The following is an 18,583-nucleotide window of genomic DNA, read 5'->3' as shown; positions in this document are numbered from 1 at the left end:
CCTCCTTCTCCGGCTCTCCTTGCTAGCCTGGCTGCTGCTGCATTCAGCCAGGGTGCTCGCCCAGCCTCTCCCCAGCCATGCCGCTGCGGCTCACCCCGGATGGCTGACTTTGTTACCCCTGTAGTGCCCGGGGCTGAGCTGAGGTGGGCTCATTTTTGGGGTGGATGAGGCTGGAGAGTGCGTGTGTTTGTGGGAGGTGTCTGTTGGTCGGGGGCGGCGGGGCTGGCTGGCTCCCTCGACCCTTTGCAAGCCTGCAGGCTCACCAGTCTGGGTGCCCCCTCAGGTGGACACAGCCAGAGGTACTGGGCTGCAGTGGGGACCCCCCCACCTGACATCTGCAGGTGGACTGGGGGAGCCAGCTGCTGGGAACCTTCCCGAGAGCCAGCGGTGTCGTGGACCTGCTGCCCATCTCCAGCTGCCCTGTCCCTGTTTCCCCCGACCCTCTTTGGTACTCACTTCATCTCTTCACCTCTCTCTGCTGGGGTGCCCGCACCCCTCCTCACCTCACCAGTACAAAACCCTCCCCTCCCCTCCCCTTTTCTCCCCTCCCCACCTTCCTTGATTTATTTGTGTATTTCTTTCCTTGGCAACCACCAGTTCCCCTCAGTCAAACAGCGCAGGCTCCCTATAATTTGAAATTAATTTGTTTGACTGCAGCATTGAGACAGGAAGGTTGGGAATTTATTTATTTTTTTTCCCTCCCTATGCAAAAAGGAAGCGATGAAATTTCCAATCGAGACTCCAAGAAAACAGGTGAACTGGGATCCTCAAGGTTGGTGATTCTCTATTACTATTATTACTATAATAATAACAATATTATTATTCCTTTTGCCTAGTGACTCGTAGGAGACTATTTGACTCCAGCTGGGAGGAGACGTTGGATGCTCGTCTGCTTCCCGTGTGCACTGCCCAGTCTTTCTTGCTCAGTCCTAGCAGTGCATTAGAAAATGCTCCTCAGATGTGGGGTTGGGTGGGTGCCTAGGTAAAACCTGTTTTAGATGCAAGTTTTATAGTTCTATATTTGATGTTTCTCTTCCTCCCCTCCCCCTTTTTTTTAATATTTCCATGTCAAACTTGCCTGGGATGGCTGTGATCTCTGGCTCAGAGCATTGTTTGTTTTGTTTTATCTGTGGCGCCTTTGTTGTTTCTAGTGATCATTGTCTCTGCTAAATGGGTGGTATAGGAGTGGACACAGATGTGACTGCTTGCTCAGGGCTTCTTGATGGCAAATGTCTTTTGGCAAGCAACTGGAGCAAAATACTGCTGCAATAATACCTGTAGTGTGGGCAATACAAAAGATACGTTAAATAATGGAGCCCAAAGGGACCTTTAGACTTTTTACTCCGTCCTGTTAACAATTGATCAGCCCAAGTGGGTAGTTTGATTAACTCCATAGTTAGATTTGGAGTCTGTCCTGGGGAGTGTGTTTGTGTGATGGTGGAAGGAGATTTACGCCAGTGCAGTGGTTTTCAGTAAAACGATCCAAGTTGTGTTTTAAAATAAATCATAATAAAATACTCTCCTTTTCTGGCAATGGGAGGAGGTTCATATGCAACCTACAGAAATGACTTAGTCCTCCCCTCCTCCCCATGGCAATTTTTATACTAGTGTGTCATATTTCTGTGCATCAGTACAAGAGCAGAACAAGTTGAAGCCATATGCTCAGGTTTGCAGCAGAAGTGCTGGCAGCCAGTTGCTGTTCAGCAGTGATTGTAGGAAGTATGAAGTGATAGCATGGGTTTTGATTATTCATTTTTGTTCCGCAGGTTTGGTTATAGTGGTCAGTTTGTCATCCACCCTGCCCTGATACGTACAAAATGAGATATTGCAAACAGTTTCTTCTGGTGTAGAAGGGATACAGCAGGATAGACATTGTTCTGCTGAACGGATCTGATGTGGTATTTGAAGAGTATACACAATTAAGCTTTAGTTTAAGCCTTACTACATTTTTAATTAGGTGGAGGTTGAAATCCACAATGTAAGCATCCTCCACCCTCTGCTTCACAATGAACACATGGGCAGTGGCGCTATTAGAGATTTGATGATTTTAGTAACTCTATTCTATTCTTTTGGTCAAAATTCTGCATGGTGAAAATTTGCTCTTCCCAGGTGCTTTTGTGAATTTGTGTTTGCTGTTGCTTCATTCTACTTCATTTTATATATTGCAAAATGCCTTTTACTGCAGAAAAGCCATTTTCTCTTTCCTTTCTGCTGCCTATACTGATAGCATTCTGTATATAGCTCCTATGCTTGGCAATCAGCTTTAAAGTATATGGATCAAACAGGTGGTTAGTCACAATCTACTAATGTGTCCAAAACTCCAGTGTACTGAAACAGGTAAAACACCTCAAACCCAGCAGGTTTCCTCTCTGCTGAGATAAATCCTTGCTAAGAACTGCAGAATCCTACCTGTTATTTCCCCTCAGTGTATTGACTTCATCAGCTGGACAACAAAGGTGCTAATGTATAGCCAGGAAGGAAGCAAAAAATGCCGACTTCTAATTCTCTGAGGGACTCAGGAAATAGACAAAAATCAGTGGCATGGACAAGGCAAATTGGTAAGGAAAAGTTGTCTAGGGTCTAGTCCTTTAATCCATATATGAGTCCTACGACATTATACACACATAGTTCCACTGAAGAATTAGTGGTGTGTGTAGAAGACATAGTAGATCAGAGTTCCTTTTCTTTTTTCTTTTTCTTTCCTTTTTTTTTTTTTTTAATAAGACTGTATTTACATGGATAAAAATGTTAGCAAAGATCTACACAACAGCAGTAGATTTTTGAAAATGAATGAATGAGTGAATACAGTCATGTATATAGTTTATTCTACATGTACAAGTGAAGAATGATGTTTCCTATAGTTTATGATATCTTTGGAGTTAAAGACTGAAGTTCAATATAGAGATCCACATGTAGAAATCTGGTAGTACAAGGATAAAAACAGTCCTAATTCTTAAAGGCAGAACTCATGTCCAGTTAATGTTCACCCTCAGATACCAGCATCATCCCAGTGTGTATTGCATGATTGTATGATAGTAGCCTATTCTGCTTGTCAGACAGAGTACTGTGGTTTCCACAATTTTGTCTAGTATGAATTATGCTAACTTGTACTAGCAGCAGTTGAAGTATATCAACTGATATTTCTGGTAAGGAAAACAGCAATCTTAAAATGTGAAATAGAGCTATGCTAATCTCAAAGGTTGTTTTAGATTAGATTATTCCAGGCAATATTTTCTAGAAACAGTACACATTTTCTCTGTGTACTGGGGGTTTCCCCAGTACCTGTGTACCAGGGTTTTCACTGTGGAGATGTGGCTGGCTTGGGGCTGATGATGTCGCTCGTTTGAACTCAGGTCAGAATGATAGTCATTGAAATGAATTAATGCTCAAACTCCATAATGCTGACAGTACTGTAAATATTTAGATAGATAAATAGATTAGATCCTGATGGTTTCTTGCATAAAACTGGTATTCTCAGTTCACATCAGCAAAGATCAATATACCATAGAAAGGCTTTGTGGAGAGAACAGGTTTAAAGGAGGAGAATTGGCATGAGGGATTGTGCCTGACAGACAGCAAATTGGAGGTTGATTTCTCAGCCATTAGACTGAAATGATTAGGGCATGGAAACTGAACTGTGCTTTTATCCTGTTGTGTCATACCCACTTATCTTGAGTACGGAGAATATTTATGCTGTCCCTGTATGTGTTAAGTGTGTTTTTTAGATAAAGCAAATATTTCATAAACGTGAAAGTACACTTAAGTCCCCTACAATCCCATGCAATCAAACTATATAATCCCATTCATAAACTGATCAAACTCCATCCCAAAAGTCATTTGGATTTCTCTTTAGTATTCTAATGTGAAAACTGTCCTAGAACCTCTTTTATATTGATTAAAATCAGTATAACAATTTACGTAGTAATCATGTACAGTGCTTCATTGAATCAGGTAACAAGTGAGTAAAAAAGCCAAAAAGGCACCTCAAGAATCTATTCACTTTAGGGAGAGGGGGTACACTGAGTAAGGTACAGCATCTCACACTGTCTGGCCTCATGTATTTTTTAAAAAAGGCTGCTATTTGTATTATTGATGAAATCAATCTGGATTTATGCAGTCATAAAACATTCAATCTACTGATCACTGATTTTTGCTTCTTTCATTTGGGGCAATTCAGACAGTCCAGTACTTACTAAAATTAGAGCAAGACCAGATTTTTATTTTCATATATCACACAAATTCCCATCTAATTGTCTCTGAATATAAGGCTGAATTTATAGAAGCCCATGAAGACACTAACTCTTGTAATTATTTTTCTCATCCTTCCCCTTGCCCACACTCCTCCTGCTATTTGTTAAACCAAGCTGTTGTCCTTGTTTAAATTAGCTTTTAAAATCTTTGCACATGTATTTTTATACAGAACCTAAAACATATTGGGTCCCTCAACCTGACTGAGACATCTGGATATAACAGCAATATCAAATTATTGCTATTTTTTATCTTATTATTTGCTTAAATTTTCTGGATTTTTTTGGAGAAAAATTACTCTAGAATAACACACACATTGGAGCTAAGCTCCAGCTTATGCATTGTTAAAAGATAACTTTAAGAATATTTCAAGATGCTGTGAAAATAGCCTTGAAAGCAATCCTTTAAAGAGCTGATTTTCTGAAGTGAATATGTTAATTTGTCTTGTTTGTCCAAGAGGAATTTTCTTGACTTGAAGAAGGATAGATAGGGCTTTCCAATATGCCCAGAAATTATCCCCAAGTAGCAATGCCTTGCAGGGTGATGGCAAAATGTCCTTCCCAAGGAAAATATGTTTATCTTGATGATGCTGTTAGTAGGCAGATGATGGAGTTCAATTATACACTTTGCTCTGATAATAAGTTCAGCAGGTGTTAGTCCATCCTTTGTGCCCATCCATCCATTGTGTCTGCAGTTTGATGCTGCCACTTCAGTGATATGAATTGTCAAAACCTTTTGAATTTTAAGCTATATGTTTATGTGTACACTGACCTTTTGAAACTCTGAAGTTTTGATAAAACTGTGGCCTTTCACAAAGACCTCTTTTATGTAGAGCTATTTTCTGTAGTTTAGGACCCTAAAATCACACATTTATTATCATTCTGATATTTAGTGTGAGACTTAGTGGTCTGTGGGGAATTCAAGCTGTGGTCGAGAATCAGAAGTTCTTCCTCAGATTCTGCCAGTGACTTACTGTTTAACCTTCAGTGAGTCACTTAACCTGTTTGTTCCTCTCTTTTTCTATGCCTGCAAAGTGGGAATATTAATACTTCCCTAATGCACAAGAGTGTTGTGAAATACAATTAACTTGTTAAGAGCCATCTAAGATCTGCTATTGAAAGAAGAACATATGTATTGCAATCAAATGCTAAAACAATTTGGAGGGAGCAAAATTGCCTCTGTCTTCATATACAGATCACATCATTTAAGAAATAGGGATATCTCAGCACTTTACAACAAGGGCAAACTGGTATTACTTACACATCTTTACAGATACTGAAGACTTAACTGAATTTTCCATTAGAGGTATCTAAAGCCATTTGATATTCCCCAGCTGCCACTGCAGAGGGGCACGGCTCTTGCATAGGTCCTGTGTCACCTACCATGGATGTCCAATGGCGACACCTAACATGTGGAGCAACTGAGCTGTTCTAGCGTGCCTTCATGCAGATATCAGAACTGGGTGATCTCTCGATGGCTGTTTGTTCAAATAAATCTTCAGTATTGACCACTCGGTTTAAGTTCAACTGGTGCTTGCTATATAATGTGACAAACTGCTCCAGTTGCTGTGTTTCTCAACCTTAAAGGAGCCAAAGTAGAAGACAAACTTTATAATAAAAGCATAGGTGAATAGAATGAGGGTGTTCATTTCTGTCTTCTGTTTTCAAGAAAATATATTAAAAGAGAAGGTATATTTTATAAGATGGAGTGCAACTATTATTCATTTTAGGTCCCCAAAAGCGTGTGTTTAGTCATGCAGCCTTCCTCTTTTTATTCAGCATGATGTGTAAGCTATGCCAACAAATGCTTTTGAGGGGTTCTATGATGCTCATAAACTTCCCCTATAAATTCTAACCTGTTTGTCTTTACTGATTATAAACACAGTGTCCACTTGCCTTAATCATGTGAGCAGGATCATTGCACTTAATAGCCCTATTCACAACAGGAAGGCAAATAGTTTGATTTGAGACACATTCTAATTTAAGCAGCTTTTTTACAGATCATGATGCATGTAGTTTGCTGTGTGTTTTGCATTTGTGTTCCCTGATAGACATAGTCAAAGTTTGGTTTACAGCAATGACCCCTTTAGATTTGTCTGCCCTTTTTTGTCCTCCTCTAGTCTCTTTTTGGCCCTCTGGTACTGGACAAGAGATTTTTAGAATTTCGATAACTTATATCCTTCTGCACTAAAACGTCAGTTCTTAGTAACTCAGTGTAAGAAGACTTTGCTGTGGAAAGCTATGATGTGTAAAGCAGGAACTCTGATCCCAACAAATAAGGCAGGATCACAAAATCATGCTTGCCACTGCACCATCTGACAGGTCAGGACTGTTCTATGCCTAATCAGAATGGGTTGTAGAACACCTGTAAGAGGTTGATTTTGAAGAGACATTGATGGAGAATGGAGATTCCATGAACAGGAGGGCACTTTTGCAAGTATAAATGGCAGTGTGTAGTGCGAATACTGAAAAATACACAAAAGTGCGAAAACTGGAAGAATTTGGAGAGCAAATAAAACAGATTGAAGAAATCAAAGCTTTCCTAAAGGCTATGAGGAACGTGCCTGTGAGGCAGATGAAGACTGTGGACCATAATGTGGTAAGAGATGGGAAGATATATCTAGATTAGCAGGAGACAAAGAAAGCAGAGAATTATTAGCTTCATCATCGTCATCTTTAGGATGACCTGGAAACGGAAAAATTAAGGAATCAGAAAAGTAAAAATAATAATAAAACAGAGGCAGAGTAGAAAATTTACGGAGGCTTTCTTTATAGTAATATTGAGGAAAGACTGAACTCTAGTCAACATGAGAAAGATGAAGAGTAGGATATCATTAAGATATCATCCAAACTGTGAGAAAAAAAGGGATTAAAGGATCAAAGGCAGTATGAAGCTGTAAGTCTAAGACAGACAGAGCAGTAGATTTATCAGTAGTTGGAGAGGTTAAGACAAAATAATCATTTCAGTGAAGAATATTGAATGCTATTTTTGCCACATATGTACAAGAGTAACCCATTAATAAGTTTTTGGACTGAAAAATGCTTTAGACATCTCTTGAAAAACATATGATGCTATCCTGAAGGGATAGAGGTTGCCTTTGGATCTATGTTGTAGATGAAAGATATATGATATCACTTGTAATTGGATAGCTTTTGGTTCAGCTTTTGAAATTGGTGTGGGTTTATCTGGCTAGTATATAGAGTATATCAGCTCCAGACAAAAGAGTGCATATATATAGTGATACAATTTAAATCTTATTCTAATTTAATCTGGAATTACGAATTTTACCACTCACTTCAGTGAGAGCAGCATGGGATTCTTAATTTTAAAAGTATCATGTGTACTGTGTTGTCCCCATAAGCTTTACTGAGTTAAAAGCAAAGGAACGTGTGGAATCCCTGGGAGAACAGAGATACTCGACATTATATTGCAGATAGGGCAAGTATGTGGAGTGAGAAGGGAAGGTAACAAGGAGGAAACCAAGGTAAGAAAGGGTAACAGACACATTGGGATTCCACAGGTACAGTAGTACGGAATTCAGTGCAAGGAGAATGTTTAACCTTCTCTTTGTAATTGTTTCAGTGTATAGGAAAAACCAAAGCAGAAAATACAAATGATGAGCAGTTATCTGTTTTCTTCATAGCATTTTTATAGAAAAGAAGTGACATTCAGAGAAGGACTAAATGTTACCTTTTCTCACATCTTTTTGTAGGAATGCTTCATTTTTTCCATTTATTTTTTATAAGAAATTGAAAACATCCTGGGATCTAGCCTTTGTCACACAGAGGCTGCTCATATTCTAGTCCCTGAGACATTGTTTATACTTGTAATGCCTTGTATTGTTTCTCTATAGAACATACATATAAAAATATTTTACCTATAATGGAAGCTATGCTCTAAGATGAACCTGCTGACTTTTGTAAACTGCAATGCAGTTCTCATCAGTGATACCAACAAGATAAAAACAAGTGAGAACAGCACATATCACATAACATTGTAATTCAGGGTGGTAGTGCCAATCCATTTTGGTCCATCCACTGTTATTCCCCCAATATGTTTTGTGGAGTGCTTTTCACAGTTACAATCAAACTCTAATTCAGTACATTTAAACAAAATAATATTTCAAAAGTGAACTATGAATCTCTTAGCATGTTTATGAACCACAGAATTTAGTGGATATTTCCTTGGTCTGGGAATACTGAGACCAAGAATTCAGATTTCATCTTTTCCTTTAACTGCTAATAAAATTCTCTTGCTATTACAAATGTTATTATTGACAAAAATCATAAGCAGTAATTTCAGATGCATTAAGTCTCAAATCCATGTATTATGCGTCATCCAGATGTCCCCATATATTAAGCATAGGAGATCATTGATATGATTTTGAGGTTAGGGTGCAAATTTCAGTTTAGACATATTTTATTATTGGAGGTGGATATGAAAGCTAGTAGGATGATGGAATCAGCTGCAAGCTGGAATCTTAAGCGGGAGAGTGACATATAAAATACATGAAGGGAGTTGAAATTTGTTGTTCTTTGGATCTGGAGTCCAGCTGCAAAGTCTGGATTTGAATTCTGATGTTCTTGAAAGTGCCCAGTATAGTTAGATTTGAGCTTTTCATTTCAGTTTACCCTTTGAAATTTAAGAGGACATTTAAAGAGAAATAGTGACCAGCACAGAGAGAAAGGAAAGCTGCTTCAAGTAATAGAGATGACAAAAGAACAGGGGCCCAAAATGAGAAATAGTCAGATCTGCTGCCAGAGGTGCAGAACATATAGAATGAAGAGAATGTCCCTGTGGCCAGGCTGTAAATGCTCTGGAGGGAAAAAAAAAAAAAAAAAAAGTAGATATGAAGACTGTTTTGGTCAAAATTCACTTTTTTCAAGCACATGATGTTCCATCACCTAGAATTATGCACCTTACCTAAGACATATTTAAAAAAAAAAAGAAAATAAATCTGGATGCTCCTCTCTGAGCAAAACTACAACACATTTTAAAAATGATTGTAAGTAATCTTCTGGACATATTCCAAAATATCTTCATAGAGGATGATCTATTTACATGGCTAACCTTTTATAGGAGAATTATGCTCATATTCCTTCAGTTTGTTCCTCATTCTCCCCTCAAAGAGATGCATTGAATAGATATTTAATTTGCTTCAGAGCTTTGTCTTTCTAGATGACGCTTGACTGGTTGTGACCATTATTTGATGAAGGCAATAAACAGTTTAACTACTAGGGGATAACATCCTAAAAAAATCCCTTTTTCTTTTAAAGCAATAAAATATTTTGGAATCACTATCCTATAGGATCATCTCAGTGTTTTAAACATCATGCTTTGTATACCTGGATTGTTAGAACAATATGTTCATATTTCAGCAGGGCTGACTCATCCTTTCTTCCCTAGGAAGAAGAAACAGCATGTTACTGACTTTGCTGGATAGGGATTTTAGAAGACCTTAAACTTGTGCTACTGAGATTCTTAAGATTCGATGATGTGTGGTAAAAGGGTGCTTAGATTATTTCTCTCCTACTCAATACTGCAATATCATAGTACTGACATGGTTTTAAAATAGCAAATGCATACTGACAGCTTGTCCAGGAGATTTGCCCTCCCAAATTTCAACTTTTCATTTTAACGAAAAATAAGAGGAAGTCATTAGCTACCAGCTACTAAGGGTGAAAAACCTCAATGATGAAATAATTGTAAGAAATGGTACTGCAGAATCTCCCAGCTGAAATGGAAGAAGTAGTTCACACATCTCAAAGACATTGTCCTAGGTTGACTCAGATCCCTCACTGATTATTTAAATATCAAGACTGCTAAGTTTGGATTTCACAAGAAAGGATGATGCAGAGAGTGCTTGGGTAGCAGCAATCATGACAGCTACAAAATCAAAACCAGAACTACCTCTTTATGATGCTATTGCCACCATAGTAATTTGCCTTCATGAGAAGCAGAGTTCATTACTTGGTTACAATGATGCACGGATGTGCAATGTGGGACCTGAATTGCTCATTGCTACCAGACTCTATTTGTTGATTCGATTTTCTAGAAGCAGGTATCTGCTGCCATTTAAGAGACTGTAAGGCAGCCGAGACATCTGCATAGGGCTTGTGTGGTAAAGGACATAAGGGAGACCTCTGCACTTCTGAAGTGTAACAGCTGAAGGCCAAGAAGAATATCGTAAGGCCTGTCATGTGGCACTAGGCAGTACGTGTGGGCAACTGAATTAAGCCATTTGACTGGGACTCATTTTGAGAACAAAATACAGGTAGGTATCTGAATAAAAAGCAGAGGTGTTCTAACTTTCTAAAGACCTAGTATGGTTGGTGAATATCTAATCAAACACAAATGCAATTGGTGGAGCCTGGAGAACTATTTCAGTGCATGACTGTTTTAGGATGAGCTGAATCACTCTTCACTCTTTGGGTAGGTTCTCAGTAGGAGGATTTAGGTTAGGCCTACCAGACTTGCCTGGTGGATTCATTCTCAATCTGTTCATACTCTGAGATTAAAAGAAGTTATGCAGTCATGTTTAGTGCATCTCTGTTGAAAGTTAAAAAATATTGCTTTGAGTTTGGCATTGTTAGCCGTGATTTCATGGTTTTTTACCAGCTCTGAGTGCTGGTGAATGAATTCACAAGCACCTGCACCCACTGTGCTGGCATGCCTTGCTTAGGTGAAGCTTAATTGTGAGTAAAGTTGACTAGAAGGTCACAACCGTCTCTTTCTTAAGTCTGATTTGTAGCTCCATATCCGTAACGCAGTATAGCAACACTGTGAGGTGCTGTGAGATGTTAGAAGCTATGTGATACCAGCAGATGCCATCCTTATGTGGCTATAAAGTTTGGCCATAATTCAAATTGCAATTGCATTTCTACACTATTACCTGAAAAAGCAGAGCATGAGACAAGAAAAGTCTTGAATAATTTATTTGGTTTTTACCAGTCTCCTTAACATCAAAGATATCCTAAATTATATAACAGCCTCTAAGCCAGCTTAACTGTGCAGCCAGAATCAGCTTGGTGTTGACTTGAAGCTCTATGTGCCCAGCCAGCTTCTCAGTGACATTGTTTCATCTTTTCTGTATATGTGCTTTACTGCCATGTGCAACATAATGAGTCTGGAGTCTCTTTTTAACCTACTCCCATTTATTTACCTGAGCTTTCTTTGACTCACAGTCACTTTCTGATAATTATCTTAAAAGAAAACTAGAAAGGTAAATCATTCTGACTGTGGCATCTCCCGTAATGGAACTTACACACCAAAAGTGTAAAAAAAAAAATGTCTGTATTATGAAGTATCAAGAATACGAGAAAATAAGAATGAAAAAGTACATTTCAAACAGCAGCTTCCTCATGCAAGTTTCTCTTGCACAAAGTCTTTTTTTAATAGCTAGCTTGTATTACATGTTTTCTCTGTCCTATTCCAGAATAAATTTTAAAAGTATAGAAAAGGCTTCATTCACTATAACTGAGGTTCACTTACTATATACAGGAACTTAAGACTGTTTCAATAGTCTAGATCCCCAGTAAATGTACAATTAGTGTACTCCACTGAACTAAAAAATCTCTCAATGCTTCTTACAAGACTGCTGACCATTACCACACGGTGGAAGAACCTTTCCTATTGCTGTTGCTCAGAAAATTTGAAAAATCATGACTTTTCTGAAGTAGTAGATCAATACTGGAATTTCCTTGAATTCAAGGTATTTTTTCTGTAAATTAAGTTATTAGAGACTAGATTGGAGACTGATGCTAGTGTAAAAATTCTTACTTCCCCTTTATACAAAATAATATCAGTGTGAACTCTTTAGATATGGTTAGTAACGTGCATAAACATCCTTAAGGATGCTCCAAGAAATCTTGGAAGTGAATCAGTTAGTACTGATGCTCTATTCTTATTCTGGGTTTGGAGGTTATTGTAATTTTTCATATTTTTTTCTGGCCTTACCGTATTTAAAAGGTCTATTCCTTGGCTATCAACCTAAGGGAGTTCTGCAAGAAATACTGTGCCACCCTAGCTGAGTGATGCATTCACCTCTTGCAGTTCCTGTCCATAATATACTCAGTGGTGCTACTGTAGTCCCCCTTCGCATGACTGTGAGACTATCAAGAGATTCCTGCCCTGCCCTGTTAAGCTGTACCCCTGGCAGACAGCCACTATAAATCACATTTCATATGGCAATCAGATAGCTTCCTGCTATGAAGGCCAGCACAAATCTTTGCTTTATTGTTTGTCTCCTGTTTGCTCATCTTAGCACTAGGTCTCTTCAATAAGAATGTTATTCCTTTTGCACCTTGGCTGCCTTTCGTTAAATTGTTGCAAGACTTGGGTTTCCTTCACTGACTGGCCTGGCCCTGAGACCACCTGAGACCAGAATTTCTTCTGAGATGGAATACCTAGAAGATCTCAGTCCAAGTGCTCTAGCAGCAGGATACCTAGCTAAAACTCTGACCCTACATCAATCTGTGAGCACTCTTGAAGTCTTCTAGTGGGAGATTCAGCCTCTTATTAAACATTACTGGAATCCTGGGGCACTTGTTAGAGAGGAAAATGTAATGGATGCATTTCACCCAACAGCATGCCATGGTGCCATGGAGATTTTTTTTAGAAATCTCTAGAAAGAAGGCTACGGATAAGCAGCACTTATCCTGCCACTTATCACTGCCTCAACCTGTCTGCTGTATGTCTAAGGGTGAAATCTGCAGAGAACTAGAGAGCAGCTATTTCTTCCTTGGTGCTTCTACTTCAGGCTTGTAACATACTGACAAGAAAGCAGGCTTCTAAACATTACCTAATAAGGAAAAACAATGGTGTGCTCATCTCTTCTGACAGGAACTCTGACATGAAGTCATCTCTATACCCAAAGGTCTTGAGCCAAGAGTGTTTCTTTCCAATTTGACTCTTGACAGAGCAGAGATCCAGGTGAACTAGAACTCCCAATTTTACCAGGAGCAAGAAATACAGATCAACTGCTATGAAAACAGATTTTTAGCTGTGATCTATTAGTTTTAGTCTTATTTCGGAAAGGGAAAGGTGAGAATTTTTCTTGGGTTTCTCTGTATTCAGTTTCTCTATAAATAGATTTATAAACCTAATGATAGAGCTGCTGCCAGTGAGAGCATGTTGGAACAAACACAGTCACCACTCTTGAAGCAGGAGGGCTCCTTATTAGGGACTCGCCACTGCCAATCACTTCTAAGCTTCCCTCAACTCTTTCTACTCCTCACTGTAATGCTCTTCTACTCTATTTCCTGTTCTCCAATACCCTTGCCAGGGAGGGGAGTTCATTGATAAATCTCATCACATATGAACACGTGCTTGGCTCCTTGCTGTGGGCTCAAGTGTCAGAGGCAATGGGAAGGGTAGATGAGTGCAGAGTGCCAGAAGAGGAACTGACCACCAAGTTGCAGGTATGCTGCCTCCTGTGCTGCCAGCAGCATTGGAGGGAAGTGAGGGACAAGAACAGATGGATGGATTTGGAGGAGGGCAAGGTGGAAGAGAGGTCGGGGAGAGAGAAAGCAAAACAAAGGAAACAAAATCTGAACTGCCCTCCAGCAGTGTTCAAGCTTACTCCAGCACAAGACAAATCTCCCTCAAGTATTCGTCTGGACTTGGCCGTTCTGTAAGTAGTGCTACAAATGATGTCAGTAGCAGTGCGTCTTCATGTTAATGCCAGTAAGCTTTAGTTAGGAACCCCCAAGATTGCTGTCCTGAAGCCAAACCAGAAAGAAAAAGATGAAGATGCTTTGAGCTGTTCCTGGATTTCATGCCCTGCCTAGTACAAACATTCTTTCAACCAGTGAACTGTCGTATCTGCCTTAAAAACTACAGTGGTTGAGAGAAGGGGAGGGAGGGGAAAGTATCCCAGCATCCTGTGACCATGACTTTTACTGAGATTTTTTTAATGTCAGTGCATAAGTTCTTGTTGATACCTGTACAAGCTAGCCTTGGCATTCCTGTATTTTTCCCTGCAAATTGCATAGCCTCATTACAGAGAAGCTCTAAGGCTGTGTTTACAATATCCTAACTCTTGAGAAGTCCATTTTAGGTTTGTAGGCAGGTTTTGACATCAGTTCCAGACAGCATTGAGGCTGGGTCAGAATCTGTCAGGAAATTCTTGTAAATAATCAGCAAGAGCAGCTTACACATGGGTATCATATTTTTCCTTTATGACCAACACAACAAAGGAATAAGATTTATGATCAACTATTAATCTTGTAACAGATAGACCAGCATTTTGTTCATGTGTAGTGGAAAAGAACATGACCCTTTAAACAAACTGAAGATTTGCTAGCACATTGATGACAATAATTGTCGCCACTTCTTGCACATGTGAGAAAGACCTTGTTTTAATGAACTTTCAAAATCACTTTTTAATTCAATCCACTTGCTAACATATGTGGCAATGCTTACATGAGACAAACTGTGAATACACACGGTATCATTTTTTCTTAAGGTGAGAGGGGTGTTCTATTATTTATACAGTACTTTGAGATATTTGGATAACCATGACAGATTATTACAGAATTCTGGCACGACTAATGCAAAGGATAATGATGAGATATATTTTGACTGTCTTACATAGAAGTGGAAGGCTGGAAAGAATTTCAACATCATTTTCCTGCTTTGAGTCAGGACTAGAAAATCTGGATGTATGACTTGGAATTCTTTTTTTATTTCATACCCCTAACATTTTCCAGTTTGTTTACAGACCCTGCAAGATGAATACAAGTCTACAACATTAAGCTATTTTCTTAGTTACCTTTCACTGATAGTTTAGAATTTGCTTGTGGGTCCTTGAGGTATGTAGGGCACATATTTAAAACACTGACCTAAATGGTTTCTGGCAGATGATTGTATGTCCTATTCTTAAAAACCTCCAGTGAAAAAGATTTCAATATCTCCATAGATGTTCACATCCTTAACTATCCTTTTAGCTAAACTGATACATAATCCTTCCTTGGTTCAGATTAATCAGTTACTTGCCTTATTATTAAGGAATCTAAGGAACAATTCATCACTGTCTTTGGTTAGCCAGTGCATGTTTTTGTTTGTGAGATTATAGTTCACCTTTGTACACTTAGCCTAAACAACACTTTTCATTTATATTAAGACAACTATTTAGAAAGTTGTAGTGAAAGTCTAAGTGGCATATTGAAAATATAGCTGCATTGATACTCAAACATTTTGTGTCATGGGCAAATAACATTTGAATGTGTGTTGGAGTTTGATTAACTGCAGTATGAGCCAAGATAAGAGATTAGTTAAAATTGGTTTAAGGAAAACACTGAAACTTCCCCTATTCTTTAGACACAGATCCTATGTTTGCCTCTGGAAGTTTGCAAACTCATTCTTTCCTTCTATTTTCCTATACTCTTAACACTCAAATAATCCCAGAATCACAGAATGGCTGATGCTGGAAGGGACGTCTGGAGATCATCTAGTCCAGCCTCCCCACTCAGCAGGGTCACCTAGAGCACGTTGTACAGAATCATATCCAGGTAGGTTTTGAAGATCTCCAGAGAAGGAGATTCCACAGCCTCTCTGGGCAACCTGTTCCAGTGCTCTGTCACTCTCACAGTAAAAAATTCCTCCTCATGTTCAGGCAGAACTTCCTGTATTTCCGTTTGTGCCCGTTGCCTCTTGTCCTGTCACATGGCACTACTGAAAAGAGTTTGGCCTCATCCCCTTGACACCCGCCTTTCAGGTACTTATATACATTGATAAGATCCCCCTCAGTCTTCTCTTCCCCAGGCTAAACAGGCCCAGCTCTCACAGCCATTCTTCATAGGGCAGATGCTCCAACCCTCTGATCATCTTTGTAGCCCTATGCTGGACTCTCTCCAGTAGCTCCATATCTCTCTTATACTGGGGAGCCCAGAACTGGACACAGAACTCGAGATGAGGCCTCAGCAGGGCTGAGTAGAGGGGCAGGATCCCTTGGCCTGCTGGCAACACTCTTCCTAATACACCCCAGGAGACCATTGGCCTTCCTGGTCACAAGGGCCCATTGCTGGCTCATGGTCAACTTGTCATCCACCAGCATTCCCAGGTCCTTCTCTGCAGAGCTGCTCTCCAGGAGGTCAGCCCCCAGCCTGTACTGGTGCCTAGGGTTATTTTTCCCTAGGTGCAGAACCCTGTACTTGCCCTTATTGAACTTCATGACATTCCTCTCCACCCAACTCTCCAGCCTGTCCAGGTCCCTCTGAATGGCAGCACAGCCCTCAGATATTTCAGCCACTCCTCCCAGCTTGGTATCATCAGCAACTTGCTGAGGAGGCACTCTGTCCCCTCATCCAGGTCACTGATGAAGAAGTTGAAAAGGACTGGCCCCAGTACTGATCCCTGGGGGACTCCACTAGCCACAGGCCTCAAACTAGACTCTGCACCACTGCCTATTAATTAGCATAGCACAACGCTAACAAAACTACTTGCCTTTCCTTGGCTTGAAGTTAGTTTTCTTATTGCTATTTGTAATAGATTCAGAACAGGGACCTTCCTGCTCTAAACACTACTGTTGTGTAAAATTAGGGCCACTGTTTTAAGAGTTTACTCTGTATGAAATGAACACTTAAGGTAGTGTAATTATTAATCAGGACATATAAAAACTGATTTAGGACGGGATTTGTTGGCTTAGTGAGATTTTCTGCTTTCTGTATGACTAAATCCAAAGAGATTTTAGTCCTGAAGACATTTCTTTTTCTAAGCAGCCATTGTGAGGTTTTCCCTTCCGTGCTTAGAAAGATTCTTCCCATTTGCTTGAGCTGCTGTTCTTGTGTTCTTGAAAGAATTTAAAAATGGTAGCACCCTTCAGAAGTACAATGAGTATAAGACCCTCCTCTCTCTCATTATACTTCTTTGACTAAAATTAAATTAGATTGTTCATACTTCTTTTTTTTTATCTTTTTAGGGAGACTAGGTTTAGAATTCGTAGAGTGCAATGATAGAATCCCAGAGAAAAGTCTTTCAATAACCTTGCAAGAATCTTCTGAAAATAAAGAAAAGGGAAATGGCATAGCTGAGTGGAATGGTAATTGGATAGTCTTTAATCTTTTATACCCTTTTCAACTAATCACAAACAGATTAATAAGTAACACAACTAGGTAAGGTTACCCAACACGCAATTTCTAGCTATTTAATATCTGCAAGTAGATTGTGATTTCCTTAAATTTTTAAAAATTTTAATGAATAACTGGTCAGAGAAATCACACTATATGGCTCTATTTTCCTTGATTGGTTAAGTGTGTCTGCACTTGCTCCCAGCGTGAAATATTAAAAGACTTTGACATTTGGCTTTGTGTGAAAATATGTGTTGCTAACATCCAAATTCTTAAATATGTATAGAAAATGAATAAAATAAAATGCTTCTGTGTGGGAAGGAAAAAAATGAGGAGGTGATAAGGAGTGAAAAACTCGAATCCACTTAACAAGGCAAATGAATTGTTTTTGTTCCATATTGACCCAACTCCAGTAGTGAATGACTAAAAGGCTTTACTGCTTAAAGGCTGTTTGCTGTCTTTAGCTATCCCATGTTCATCATTATAGTTTAAGTCCTGACCTGTACACTGATACTCTCAGGGCATGATGTAATGGACAATGACTCTTTCACCCAAAATCCGTAGGTACATTGTGGTTGGAAGACTCAGAGGAAAAAATGGTCCTGAACAATATACACTGCATTGTGCTCTCTCCCATATTATCCCTTGTGCAAACTGTCACGGAAGTCAAACAGAGCGGTATCTGGTTTTAGTCAGGCAGCTTGCTGCACACTTGAATGAAAGTAGTGATAATGTAGTAGTAGGAAAAAAATATATATGCAGAATTAGGTACTGGAGAAGATTCCCATGAGACTTGTTCCTTGGAGAAGGCTACTATCAAATAGGTGTGACAGTGTCTTTCAGTAGAAGGCAAAAGTTATTCTTGTGGAAAGTAATGACTTACTGCATAGCTAAAGCTTCTTGTTGCCAGTAAAGAAGCTGTCCATAAGCAGTTAGGAGTCTTAAATTCCCCTTAGTTCTTCTGATTTCCAGTGCACAATCGCCACCAGTATGTAAAACTCTCTTTTGATAACTGGGAAGCCACTCCTACAGAAAGAGAGACCTTAACTCAGACCACACCGATTGTTAGTTTCTATCACATTCCCATTTTAGCTGTTTAGGGTTTTTTATTTTTGTCTAAACTCCATTTTTCTAATGAGGAGAATAAAAAGACGTATTATAAAATAGCGATGTTTTTTGTTTTCTCATAACAACTGCATTCCAAATCAATTAAGCAATTGGGTTATTCCAAGAGCTATTAATTAGTATGTTTCAATTATAACTAATGA

At 39.2% G+C, this 18,583-nt stretch overlaps 1 protein-coding gene across 1 annotated transcript in view; it reads left to right on the top strand.

Moving 5' to 3' along the window:
- The first annotated feature begins 720 nt into the window (after positions 1 to 720).
- Positions 721 to 18,583, top strand: part of KCNK10 (potassium two pore domain channel subfamily K member 10) — a 70,011-nt gene continuing 52,148 nt past the window's right edge. The window contains exon 1 of the mRNA XM_062577176.1: positions 721 to 772. Within this exon, the coding sequence (XP_062433160.1) occupies positions 721 to 772 (52 nt within the window). The remainder of the gene's footprint in view (positions 773 to 18,583) is intronic.

This window comes from Rhea pennata, chromosome 5, assembly GCF_028389875.1.
Source record: "Rhea pennata isolate bPtePen1 chromosome 5, bPtePen1.pri, whole genome shotgun sequence".
NCBI classification, from domain to species: domain Eukaryota; kingdom Metazoa; phylum Chordata; class Aves; order Rheiformes; family Rheidae; genus Rhea; species Rhea pennata.
This window is presented reverse-complemented; position numbering and strand designations above follow the sequence as displayed.